The 14621-nt window shown below is 41.8% G+C and overlaps 1 protein-coding gene across 7 annotated transcripts in view; it reads right to left on the reverse strand.

The window, feature by feature from the left end:
* The window catches only part of LOC140469070 (uveal autoantigen with coiled-coil domains and ankyrin repeats protein-like), a 169377-nt gene that overhangs the window by 48888 nt on the left and 105868 nt on the right, over positions 1–14621 (reverse strand). For all 7 annotated transcript variants that reach the window (XM_072565318.1, XM_072565321.1, XM_072565323.1 and 4 more), the window contains exons 6-8: positions 13510–13580; positions 12081–12187; positions 11186–11367 (exon numbers count right to left, since the gene is read on the reverse strand). In XM_072565318.1, coding sequence (XP_072421419.1) covers positions 11186–11367; positions 12081–12187; positions 13510–13580 — 360 coding nt within the window. The remainder of the gene's footprint in view (positions 1–11185; positions 11368–12080; positions 12188–13509; positions 13581–14621) is intronic.

Below are 14621 nucleotides of genomic sequence, written 5' to 3' on the forward strand. Positions count from 1 at the left end.
TCTTTCCTTATCTGCATGTAAGGATATGTAATGACTCACTCTCACTAGTATCCTTACATACAGTGAGGAAGGACACCACTTTGACTGGGACGACACATCCATCCTAGGACAAGCCAAACAGAGACATGCGCAAGAATTCCTAGAAGCATGGCATTCTAATCAGAACTCCATCAGCAAACACAGACTTGGATCCCATTTACCACCCCCGAGAAAAAGAACAGGAAATTACATCACCACAGGAAATGACACCACCATCCCAAGGAAATCTACACACAAATAGAAAGGAGGCCATGCTAACAGTGCTTCATCCAGAGGCTCACTGATGATGTTACCTAGTATCGTGACAAAACATCTGAAAATGAACCTTCCAGCTCAGTGAGCAAACCTACATCTAGAACCTCAACCTGAGCTACAAATCTTCTCAAAACTCACTAACACGGGGATGTGTTAGGAGAGAATGAAGTCAGGCAATAAACACTTTCTACAAAAAAAAATCTATGCCTGCTGGTTTCTATCTCATTGATTAATATGTAAATATAATCTAAGCCAGACAATCAAAACCTGCATCCCCATTCTAAGTGATTAAAGACTTAATAGCAATCTAGGTCACATCAGTTGTACTGATCTTTTACTATAAATCCTGTGTCCTATGATCCTGCCCCACTAGCTACCTGACAAAGGAGCAGAGCTCAAAGCTTGTACTGGGTGACTCCCGTAACCGCGGCATCGTTTTCCATAGTTTCTGTTACCAGTGGTTTATCGTGGCCCAAACACATGATGGGGAACTTTCTGGAACAAAGGGACTGCCAGGAAGGAAAACTTCCCATTGAAATGAATGGGTTTGCTCCAATCTGCAGTTCCTGGCTCCCATGGTAGGTCTTGGAACATATCCCCCCCCCCAGGTAAATGGGGGATCTACTGTACACTCAAATAACCGGTTGGACTATAACCTGGTGTTGTGAGATTTTTTTTACTTTGCCAATCTAACCTAAGTCCACATCCCATTAATGAATAAAATAGAGCCCTACAACAGTCTCCTCTGCTTCTTCCTGTGGACCATTCAACATCCCCTCCCCACATTTCTTGCAAAATCTCCAGTCATCCGTCAATAAGGTCTTGGACACTGGTCTCGTCGGGAACTGGTCTCACAAGTTGCAACCTCCTCTAAAGCTGGTTCTGTTTTCCACCAGCAGTTCCACCAAGAGTAATGATACCCTACTCGCTCCTTCTAAAGCACAAATTTTGTTGGAATTTGAAATCAACTTTCCTTGGATTACTGGTAGGGGCCTCCACATCAAGTAAAATGGGTTATAATTTTATGATTGATAATCACTATCTTCAAATACAGAAGATGGAGAGTTGCCTGAATCAGATGGTTCAAATAATGTTTAAGTCACACCATACTTTCCTAAATAACTAAAACTAAATAATGACTAGTTCAAAATCATGTGCATTAGGTTTAAAATAACAAGAATGAGTCAAACTACAAATTTGAAGAAGTGAAGTTCCATCACAAATTCCAGGGAAGTTTCACAAAATACAGCTTTCTCATGATGGTATTACATCAACTGACAAGTCCCGAACAAGGTTTTTAAACCTTGCAGTAGCAGGAAACTAAATAGCAAATGCCAACCAAATTAATCGAAAATAAAATTCATTACTGAGACTCTAAGATTAAATCTTGGTAACCGGCATGAAGTAGCAAGATTAAAAGGCAAAAATCAAAGCACACTGAAGGTGCAAGATAAACAGAGTGATCAATTTGTGAAATTATTTTTAATTGCAGAAAGAAAAAGTTCTGTTGGCAACAAGAATCAAATAAAACACAGATTAATTCAACAAGCACACACATATAAATAGAACCTTTTACTTTAATTAAAATTGTACTCAGTGACTGAGTAGAAAGTTCAAAAATATTTCCTCCATTTAACATTCATCTGAAGATACTTAGTACACAGCCCATGCTTTAGAGAAAGAGTATGTTAATTATACCCTTTAATATGAGACTCACCCTCAGGCATTAGTATATAATAGGAGGGTAAGGAATAATTTAATTTTTAAGTAGGCACACTCCACCCTTTAGTACATAGATTGACATGAAATTACCCAGCACAGACACAGGTCATTCAGCAAACTGGTCCACACCACATTAACCACCTCCATCTTACCCTAACAACATCTTCCTATTAATTTCTCCCTTTTATGTTTATCCAGAGACATTACCCTCAAATTCTCTTTTGGATTTATCATATACTATACAGAGGAACCCCGATTATCCGAACGTGATGGGTGGACAGTATTTCACTCAGACAATTGATTATTCGGATAAACGATTCATTGCCTCTCCTCTGGGACTCTGAAGTTTTCTGAAGTTTGCTTTTTCCTCGCTCTGCCTGCCTTGCTCCCTGTCTGTCTCAGGGTTTGTTTCTGAGCAGACACACACTAGTGTGTAAGGGACCTGCAACATTGCACAAGCCTCTCCCCATCGCTGCTTCGCTTCAATGGGATTGACAGAGTAAACACTTGCTATGTCCGCTCCCTGTTCAGGAGACTAGGTAGCAGCACACCACGTGACACTACACCTCCACCCCATCACCCACACCCATCCCCCTCCACCTCTCCACCCCAGAATGGAGACTGCAGCCAGACTGGACACCAACAGCAAGACTGGCTTTGGGCATGAGTCTCAAAAGAGCACACGCAGACACCTTTTTGACAAGTTCCCACCCTTCTCTGTACAGGACACTGTTGGAGAGATTATCTGGGTCGGGGGGGTTTAGGTTATACCTCTGTGTAGAACTCCTGGGAAAAAGTGTGGGGTGAGAGAGAGGGCGAACAGTCAGTCATTTGGAGATGGTGCCCGAGCTCCCAAAGATATCCAGGACTGTTCTTGGAAGCATTATAGTAAGCCAAATTCAACTTTAATCATTGTAAACAAAAGACATGATCAGTGTTGGTAACACCTCTTTGATGCAGTATTTCTATCAGGACCTTGAGATCTTCTTCGGATAATCCGAAATTCGGATAATCGAGGTTCCTCTGTATTTATGACTCTTAGTTTTGAACTTTCTCCCTAGCAGAAATTCCTTCGAAATCAATCATAGTAAATCTAATCACCACCCATCCTTCTCTTTTCTACAACAAATAGTATTTGCATATTTCATTAAGAACTGGGGTTATGTTCATATGCTGAAAATGTGTTGCTGGAAAAGCGCAGCAGGTCAAGCAGCATCCAAGGAGCAGGAGAATCGACATTTCGGGCTTGAGCCCTTCTTCAGGAATGAGGAAAGTGTGGCCAGCAGGCTAAGGCAAATCCCTCGAACTCAGCACTGCCTTCCTAACCTGCAATCTTCTTCCTGACCTCTCCGCCCCCACCCCCACTCTGGCCTATCACCCTCACCTTGACCTCCCTCCACCTATCGCATTCCCAACGCCCCTCCCCCAAGTCCCTCCTCCCTACCTTTTATCTTAGCCTGCTGGGCACACTTTCCTTATTCCTGACGAAGGGCTGATGCCCGAAACGTCGATTCTCCTGTTCCTTGGATGCTGCCTGACCTGCTGCGCTTTTCCAGCAACACATTTTCAGCTCTGATCTCCAGCATCTGCAGTCCTCACTTTCTCCTTATGTTCATATGCGACAAGACCAGGAAAATACTTGGGCATGTGCTGATATGATGCAAGAAAGAATTATGCCCCAAGTGCCAGATAATGGGCTATCACCAATAAGAACCAATGTAACCATTTTCCTTTGACATTCAATGGCATTACCATCACAGAATTCCTCATCAACATCATCCTGGAGTCTTCCATTGGTCAGAACTGAATCGAACTAACCTGATCAATCCAGTGGCTACAAGGTTCCGGTCTGGGAATTCTAGCAACAAGTAACTCATCTCCTGACTTTCCAAATCCAGTCCACCATGTACAAGGCACAAGTTAGTGGTGTGATTGATACTTTATTTGTCATGCATGGGTGCAGCTCCAACACTCCAGAAGATTGACACCATTAAGGACAAAAGGAGCTCATCTGATGAGAGTGCCATCCACCACCTTCAACAGTCCCTCCTTTCACCACTGATGCACAGTGGCTTCATTGTGTACCATCTGATGCTCTAAGGTGCACTACAGCAAATCACTAAGACTCCTTCGTAATCATCTTCAAACCTGTAATTTCTACCACAGAGAAGGACAAAGAAAGATATTAAGGGAAGGACAAGTCAACTATGGCTGACAAAAGAAGTCAGGGACAGCATAAAAACAGAAGAAAAAACATACAACGTGAAGGTGATTAGCGGGAATCCTGAGGACTGGGAAGCCTTGAAAAACCAGAAGATAACTGAAAAAGCAATAAGATGAGCGAAGATGAAATATGAAGGTAAGCTAGTAATATAAAAAAAAGAGAATATAAGAGTTTCTTTAGACATACAGAAAGGAGGGAAATGGCAAGACTGCAGACTGGAAAACACTGGGACGGTCGTAATGGAAAACAAAGCAATAGCAGAGGAACTGAATATGCAGCTAGCATCAGTCTTCGTGGTAGAAGACATCAATAGCACAGCAGAACTTCAAGAGAGTCAGGGGCAGAGGTGAGTGTAATGGCCGTCGCTGAGGAGAAGGTGCTGGGGAAGTTCAATGGTCTAAAAGTGGATAAACCACCCAGGCAAGACGGACTGCACCCCAGAGATCTGAAGGAAATAACTGAAGAGATAGTGGAGGCATTGGTGGTGATCTTTTGGGAATCACTGGAGTCAGGAACAGCTCTTGAAAACTGGAAAAAGGTTAATGTCACACTCCATTTAAGAAGGGAGGGAGGCAAAAGACTCAAAATTATAGGCAAGTCAGCCTGACCTCAGTCGTTGGTAAAGTTTGAGTCGATTATTGAAAGATGAGATTGTACTCGGAAGTACTCGGAAGCACATATATCAACCAGCTGGACAAACAAACTGAGGGCATTGTTGCTAAGTTTGCAGATGACACAAAGATAGGTGGAGGGACAGGTAGTGTTGAGGAAGGGAGGCTATAGAAGGGCTTGGACTGAGCTTAAAAAAGTGTTGCTGGAAAAGCGCAACAGGTCAGGCAGCATCAAAGGAATAGGAGAATCGATGTTTAGGGCATAAACTTCTCCATTCCTGAAAATTAAAAACATTTTTAAGCTCTGATCTCCAGCATCTGCAGTCCTCACTTTCTCCTAAGGACTTGGACAGGGTAGGATAGTGGGCAAAAAACTTGCAGGTAGAATACAATGTGGGAATGTGAGAATTTATGCACTTTGGTAGAAAGAAGAGGCATAGAATATTTTCATAAAATGGGAAAGGTTTCAGAGATCTGAAGCACAAAGGGACTTGGAAGTCCGAGTTCAGGATTCTCTGAAGCTTAACATTCAGGTTCAATTGGTATTTACGAAGGCAAATTCAACATTTGCATTAATTCAAAATGGCTAGAAAACAAGGGCAGGGATGTAACTGCTGAGGCTGTATAAGGCTCTGGTCAGACTGCATTTCCAAATATCAGGGGGGGTTTGGGCTCTGTACCTAAGAAATGAAATGTTTACCTTGGAAAGAGTCCAGAGGAGGTTTACAAGAATGATCCCAGGGATGGAGGAACTGTCAAAATGAGGAGGACTCGGGATCTGTACTTGAAGTTGAGGAGGATGATGGGATATCTGATGAAGCTCACAGAATACCGAAAGGCCTTTACAGAATGGACGTGGAGAAGACTAGAACCTGAGGGCACAGCCTCGGAGTGAAGGGATAACCCTTGAGAACTGAGATGAAGAGGAATTCCTTCAGCTAGAGGGTAGTTAATCTGTGGAACTCATTGCTGTAGAAGGCTGTGGAGGCCAAATCATTAAATGCCTTTAAGACTGAGATAGATTCTTGATTAGAAGGGGGATCAGAGTTTTTAGTGAGAAAGCAGAAGAATGGAGTTGAGAAGCACATCAGCTGTGATTGAATGGTGGAGCATACTCAATGGGGTGACTGGCCTAATTCTGCTCCTTTATCTTAAATCTTTACGGTCTAATAAATGTTGGTCTAGCCAGTTAGGCCCTCATCCAGTACTGGGGACATGTTTTGTGTCATGTGCAGTGGTCATATCTGGCCCAATAACTCAGATTCTTGAATTAGGGTTCCAGAGAATCAAAGTTCAAATCCAACTTAACACCTTGAGAATTTGAAAATGGCTCTTAAAACAAAAACAAAATTCTTGAAACTAGAAGCTAGACCCAGTAAAACTGACTATGAAGTTGCGATATTGTTGCTAAAATTTAACTGGCTCATTGCCAGTGTCTTTATTACATCCCGAGTCTGCAGCTTAACTCCATGATTCCTGATGAAGGATTTTTGCCCAAAACGTCAATTTTCCTGCTCCTCAGATGCCACCTGACCTGCTGTGCTTTTCCAGCACTGCTCTAATCTAGACTCTAATCTCCAGCATCTGCAGTACCCACTTTCACCAGCATAACTCCATTTCCACATCCAATCTCGTTGACTATTACGTTGCATCAGAAGTGAGTGTGTGGTGCTGGAATAGCACAGCAGGTCAGGCAGCATCCAAGGAGCAGGAGAATTGACGTTTTGGGCGTAAGACCTTCATCAGGAATGATGAATTTCATTCCTGACAAAGGGCTCTTGCCAGAAATGTCAATTGTCCTGCTCCTCGGATGCTGCCTGACCGGCTGTGCTTTTCCAGCACCACACTCTCGACTCTGATCTCCAGCATCTGCAGTCCTCACTTGCTCCTTGCATCAGATGTGGTCTACAGCCACCCTCTCTCAGGGCAACTAGGGATGGGCAATGAAAGCAAACAAAATCCCCATCCCAGAAATTAATTTTTGTTCAAAGTGTGGTGACTTGGTACAGCAGCTACCCAAAATACACCACACAAAAAAAAAATTGCTCTTGGCCAAAGGCATCTAAAGGCCTGGGTCAAAGGCCAACAAAAGTGGACAGGAAAGTGGGTGACACATCAGCTGTCATCTCACTCATCGGCAGAACAGACTCAGACACTATGTGACAGGAAGAGGAGGCTATTTCCTCTACAACGTGAAGGAATGGGACTAAAGTTCCAATATGATTTTAAACACACATAGGCCTAAAACGCTAGAATTTCCACACAAATGCTTCACCAATTCAAACAGGGAACATAACTGCAATAGTGTGGCTAAGTGACTGTTCTGAATAGCTTTTCAGTTCACTCAATGAACATAATGAGTCATTTCTGTCCTATTAATTATGGACTTAGATAATGTTTTAACCATCTATGTACACATTAGAATTACATCTGTACATATTTGCTGGCAATTTCTTCCAGCATCAATTCCAACATACAATATTAATGTAAACACATCAAACTCTGCAATAGCATTGGCAAGAGGAGTCAGAGTGGGATGTTCACATTATTAATTTCTATGATTAATGTATTGCATGAATTTATACTGGCAACATAAAGCTAAGGTCAGGCAACAAAGCTAACAAAGCAATAGAGTAGCCTCAACCCTTCATCTAGTTACACACACCCACAACAGTCAGTCCATCCCACACCAAGAACTCGTGTCATGGTTATGATACAATAAGATATGTCACAATCTCAACTCCCCAAAAGGGACCAAACCAAAAGAAGCCAAGGTTTTGGAGTCAGAATCACAGTATGATGTTTCCACCCCCCCAGTCAGTTCTACCTCTGCAGTCATACACAGCCTTTCCTGATGATGGCCTTTCACAGTCTCTCTACAGCAACCAAAATACTTTTGAAGGAGAGCCATTGTTTAACACAGGAAACGTGGTAGTCAATTTGGACATGGCAAGATCCCACAAACTGCAATCTGAAACCACCAGATAAAAGGTTTCTTACTTAAAAGTGCATTGGTCAAAAGGAAAAATATTGGCTCGGCTGACGCAATTTCAACATACACCATTGGATATTTTACATACACATAAGGGTCAGGCACATAGATGGACATTTCATTCAAAAAGGAGCACCTCCATAGCAACTCTCTCCCAATACCTCTGCTAGATTACATACTCAAAATTCCTGGAGCTGGATTGCAACCAGTAACCTTTTCACCCCAAGGCCAGGGTGATGCTAAACCACAGTTGGCAGAAGAGAATGGACTGCTGGGGAGAAGCAGAGTTCCCTGTGAAGCCTACTTGGCAATTCAAGAGTCAAGAAACAATAGCATGAAATCTACCTTGAGCTTAGACATAAAGGGCAATGGCTGCACATTTCTGGCATTTTCCAGTTCTTATTATACCTGTGGTTTTATTTAATGGTTATCTACATTAGGTAGGGCACACAGCATCCTAGGAATTCCAGGCTATTTGGCTGATGCAGAAGATTAGACAGTCAGATTATAATCTAAAGACTTTAGGATATCTAACAAATCATAAGCAATTGCTTTTCCCAGGCAATTAAAGCCCAGTTCACAAGCTACAATACAATATTAGTTACACAGCAGAGAATACCCTTCCTTTTACTATCATTTTTATTCCACATGGATGAACCAGACACTTATCAGTTTCATCGCCATTGGTTCCATTTAAATGGATTGCATTTCAGCCAAATGCAAGTGCATATATTTGATCCAAACACAGTGAATACTGGAGAAACTTAGCAGTTCTGAAGAACAGTGATACTAGATTTGAAATATTAACTGTTCCTCTCTACACTGATACTGCCAGACCAGAGTTTTGCCAGCATTCTGCTTCTTTCAGATTTCCAGCAACCACAGTATTTTACTTTTACGCACATATTTGATTCCTGTTCTTCACTGTACAAAACTAGCAAAAAATTGCCAGCAGAAGAGGCTGTGCTATCCAATTAGTTCCACTGGAGCCACTTTCAAAAGAAAATTTCTACTATGAGGATTATGTCAATTTTCTTTTGAAAGTGTTTGAATCCATCTCCACCACCCTACCAGGCAGCATGCTCCAAATCATAGCTCTAAAAGAAAAAATTCTCAAATCCTGCACTGGAGGCTTATCTCTAATCTGAAAACAGCAAATTTCTACAGATGTGAAAATCTTTTTAGAAGATTGGAAAGTGGAGAAATTTAACAGAACTTGCAGCTGTGGAGAAAAGTCTTTATTATTAAAACTTGAGCACATTAATCAAACTTTGCAAATCTTGCTATTCAAATACAATCAGATGCATTCTGCAGGGGACACATTCTTCTTTTCTCACACAGGGAAAATGTCATCAAGTCTATTATCCTTCAGATAGTGCCAAGTTACTCAAACACACTTGCTTGATTGCCTCAAACCTCCCCCCGCCATGCGTTATCTTATTTTCCTTCCGACCCGCTGAGCAAATGAAAAAGCAGCGAAACACAACATGCCCTAATTTTGTACAGTCAGAGAAAGAATCATGTCAAACCAGACAGTACAAAGACGATTTGTCTGAATACTGATCGACCAATTTACAGCAAATCTAGTGATTTCTTCCTTGGATTTTAATGGCCAATGTCTAAGAAAACTACAAAACATGGGGGATGAAAAGAATAAAAATTAACAATATACTGTGGAAATCAGAATTAGAATTTTTTTAAAAATCAACACAGAAGATAGGTCAAGTCAACAAAAAGAGGACAGACAAATCATCATTGACAACAATGAGATTTCTGAAAGTGACAAACGTGGACAGAATAATCTGTTGTTTCTGTCAATAGAATCTCACAATGCCATGTCAAATGCTAAACCTCTTTGTTGCCCACAACAGATTATACAGCCACCAATAAAATACTAATAAATATTGCTTCAATAAAGTGCATTCCTTCAGCATATAGACAGATAACAGAATACACATGACCAAACACAGAATGCCTTTTCCATTATGAAACCCTTCCTTATCTATGCAAGTAACTCACCCAGACATCTAGATTAGAGAACTTAAGTCAACTGCTTTGAATCATACACATGTATGGATGTCTGGCAATGATATAAGAGTAGCTGTATTACATACCTGTCTAACCTCAGTTCTGGAAGGTAGATACATCTGAAATTCTTAACAACCATTTCCTATTCCATCAATTTCTCCTCTTTTTTTTTGGGCTTGGCTCAGTAGGCGTGTGTGTATGTAACTCCTTGCATGTCATCACCCAACTACACATGAATGGCAGCTTAAAGGGGCAGGTATGAAGCTCTTTAACAAATGACAATATTCTACTCTCTGCCCTAAATGCGGACAGAAATTTTATGTTAGAATTATGAAGATCGAACAGCATAGGAATAGGCCATTCATTCATCTGGTCTGTGCTATCTTATGTGCCATTGGAGGCTTCTTCTATCCCATCTTTTTATTATTCATTCTCAGGATGAGGATGTTGCTGACTGAGCCAGCACTTATTGCCCATTCCCTAATTGCCCACAGGCCAGTTAAGAGTCAACCACATTGCTGTGGGTCTGGAGTCACATATCGGCCAGACCAGGTAACGGTGGCAGATTCCTTCCCTAAAGGACATTAGTGACACAGATGGGTTTTTCCAACAATTGACAATGGATTCGTGGTCAACATCAGACAATTAATTCCAGATTTTTTTTTAAAACGAATATAAATTCCACCATCTGCCTTAGTGGGGTTTGAACCCAGATCCCAGAACATTATGAATTAAGTGTCTTTGGATTAACAGTCCATCCAGCAACAATACCATTAGACCATCACCACCTCACTTGGTTCCACTCTACCTGTCAATCCTTCTGTTCATCAGATACCTAATTTGTCTTCATGCATTCATGCTATTGCACCTCATCCTCTCTGTAGATTGTAAATAGCAGTCAGAGTCACAATTCCCCTCAACGTACCAGAACATCACTATCATTCACAAAAGGCAACTCAAAACCAAATTCCAGATTCTAACAATTGATGCCATTGACCAGGTTTCCTCGTGCCTTCCTACAAGTGGGAAGGCATCAGTGTGAAATCTAAAATTCAGTTTCCACAAGTCACAGAAACAAATTTCTGAAATAACTGAAATAACATCATTAAAATCAGTTTCCATCTTTTTCAGTTTCATCATATGTTCATACTTCAAAAAATTTTGGGAGAAGGAAGATAAATGGCACAACAAAAGCAAGCAGCCTGCCAATCCAAATTGCAGCTGTCATTCTGGAACAAAAACTGAATCCAACCCCAAAATAAATCCACCCACCTGAACTTCACACACAGTCAGCATTTACAGCAATGATCTCACCTTTCACTTTCTTCTCCATTGCTGCTCTAGCCAAAGCCAACAACTCTGGGTCTTTGGAGAGTTGAGCGTAATACAAACTCTTGTGGCCAAAGTCATCCGTCAAAGTGACATCAGCACCACGATTTAATAGAACTTCCACTGCATCCTTACAACCAGTCTCACAGCCCATCATCAAAGCAGTCCTGAAATGGGAAATGACAGGTTAATGTAAGACTCAGGAGAGAAGTTTTAACTGGAGTATAACTTTCCAATTTTAACAAGCTTTGAACTAGTGCTTTGTGAAAAGGTCACAGCCTGCCCAATGTCTTTTCTATCATAATATTATCCTGTCTCAACAGTTAGTGATTTATCTAGGTACTGAAGATAATACATAGCTTGTACGCTAACTATTCAGCTTTATTTGCTTTAGTTTCTCTTTGCAGAAGAAAAGAAATGACAGCCGCCATTATCTCTGTTAAACATGTCAACATCAGCAAAAGGTCAAATAAGATAATGAAGGGCATTGGAGCCATGCACTCTCTCTAAAGACTGCACGTAGGCACTACAATGAATGAAGAAATAAATAAAACGCCCATTTATCTTGGCTCAACGCTCACATCGGCTGGGCAGGTTTGTCAGTTTGATTCAGTGGCTTCTGAGTCACAAGGCTGTGGGTTCAAGAGTAAAACCTCCAATCAGCAAACTTTACAAAAAAAATAGTTATTGCAGTGCTGTCAGAAATCCATGTCTGCTCTTAACACAAACTAGGGTCAGCCTAGGTGACGTGATTTAGCCACCCACCATTTCAATCAATCAAGCATTGGCTATACTAGTAACTCATTGAGCTGAAAAAGGGGGCTGAGTTTTAATATCATGGATTTGTTTAAAATCAACAGATTTTTTGAAAAGAAGTTACCTGTTTTGCTTATCCCTCGAGTTGATGTCTGCCCCCCACTCCAGTAAAAGCCGACAGATTTCTGGATGACACTTTTGTGTTGCCAGCATGAGAGGGGTCTGTCCATCCTGCATCAGAGAAGATGAAACACACAGCGGTTAATAAGATAAAAAGGTAAAGCTGCCATAGTCCTACCAGACTCACTGAGATGGGGGGCAGGTAGTGGTTTAAACTGGAGGGTCACTATGCTCCAGGCAAGGGGAGAAATTAACAAGGAGAATCCTTCAAGGTAACCTCAACCAGTACAGATCGCTGGCATCACACTGGATCACAAATCAGCCATCCAGCCAACTAAGCTCATCAGCCCTCATGCCAGCCTCCTTCAAGCAGCAGCGACAGACCATACAACACAAGTTGACAAGAACAAAACTAAAGTTGCAAACAGCACTGTGGTTAAAAGCATGCTGGAACTCTGAGACGAGCAGAGAATGCTGGCAAAACTTAGTAGGTCTGGCAACACCAATGGAGAGAGAAACAGATGATGGCTCAAGTTTAGTATGACTTGTATCCTGAAGAAAAGTCATACCGGACTCTAAATGTTAACTGTTTCTCTCTTGCTCTCCACAGACACTAGCAGACCCGCCCAGTTTTGCCAGCTTTCGCTGTGCTTTGTTCAGCACGGAGGTTAATTTCCAGGTGATTAGAATTGTAAAACAGTGATGTTAAACTTAGATGCAAAGTTGGTTAAGGCCACACATGGGGCAGATTAAACATTTTTCCAAATTACAAAACAAATGGATTACAGAGGCACTGGAGAAGATGTAGAAGTAGTTTAGATGGATTGAAACCAAAACTGAGAGATCATAGCTATCGAGAACAACCAAACCCCGGCTTGTGTTCTATTTTCTGGAAGAGACGGCCATGGGGTGATCTAAAAGCAGTCATTAAAATGGAGAGAGGGTTTGACTGGGTAGATCAGAAGGTGCAAGGGAGAACAGGACTAGAAGCTATCCCAAATAAATCCAAGAAGAATGGAAGAGGAATGGAATGGAAGACGGAGGTTGCAGTGTGGAACATATCCTTCATTGAAACATTTAAAGGGAAACTAGATAAACATGTCAGAAAGAAAGAAATGGAAGGATGTGCTGTTGGGGTCAGATAAAAAGAGTTGGGGGTGGGGAGGACAGAGGAGGTTTATGTAAAGCATAAAGTACTAGCATGGACCAGATGGACTGAACAGCCACTTCAGTGCTGTTAAAAAAAAGTATCCTCTCCTGGGAAATTGACTAGGCGGAGCCACCAAAACCAAAAGAGTTTTACAAACGTTTGTTCACTAATCGGCCAAAATAAACAAATAGTTTTAGATAAAAATGTAATCACTTCCAAATTTCTAAACATTACCCCATCACCTACTCAAAACAGCCACATCTCCAAGATTCTATGAACTTACCCCATCCTTGATGTTCACAGCAGCTTCATGGTCCAACAGCAGCTTCACACATGCAGGGCAGCCAGCCACCACTAGAATACAGGAGACAGTTACAACAGAGAAACCCAACTCTCTGTGATGCAGGGCACAGTTACAACTCTGAAACCCTACTCTCTGTAATACAGGAGACAGTTACAACACCGAAACCCTACTCTCTAGATATTTCATTCAGTTTACTGAAGACCCACTTTTACCCTGGACAATTCAATTGAACAGCCAATTGGCTCAACACAGCCAAAGTTACCCTCAAAGTGAGTATGTTCAGTATATGGAGCATGAGCACCAGTCTGCCCATGAAATAAGAAAGGCCTGGTTACATATACTTAATTCAATGCAATTCTATTTACAAACATTAAACATCTTCAAAACCTGAAATCTGCTTTTCAGTACGTACATTAATTCTAAACTTTAATTCCCTGGAGGGTAATATAACTGTTAAGGGAACAAAGGAATCAAAGGATATGGAGATCAGGTAGGAACAGGGAGTCAGGATAGAAAGGGACAACAGACTCAAGGACCAAATGACATACTCCTACTTACGCTCTATCACAACGGAGTAGACTTCAGATAATTGTTCTGTTCTAATATACTCGAAGCTTCTATGTGTTTTAGCACCTTACTAATGTAATTTGCAGCAGCGTGTTCACACTGACAAGAGTGAGGAGGAGTTGAAAAATGTGGTGCTGGAAAAACACAGCAGGCCAGGCAGCATCCAAGGAGCAGGAGAATCGATGTTTTGGGCATAAGCCCTTCTTCAGGAAAGAGGAAGGTGTGCCAAGCAGGCTAAGATAAAAGTTAGGGAGGAGGGACTTGGGGGAGGGGCGTTGGGAATGCGATAGGTGGAAGGAGGTTAAGGTGAAGGTGATAGGCCAGATAGAGGGTGGGGGCGGAGAGGTCAGGAAGAAGATTGCAGGTCAAGAAGGCAGTGCCAGCTCAGAGGGTTGGGACTGAGAATAAAGTGGGGGGAGGGGAAAATGAGGAAGCTGTAGAAATCTGCATTCATCCCTTGTGGTTGGAGGGTTCCTAGACAGAAGATGAGGCACTCTTCCTCCAGGCGTCGTGTTGCCATGGTC

The sequence above is a fragment of the Chiloscyllium punctatum genome, chromosome 48, assembly GCF_047496795.1.
Source record: "Chiloscyllium punctatum isolate Juve2018m chromosome 48, sChiPun1.3, whole genome shotgun sequence".
Taxonomy (NCBI): Eukaryota; Metazoa; Chordata; class Chondrichthyes; order Orectolobiformes; family Hemiscylliidae; genus Chiloscyllium; species Chiloscyllium punctatum.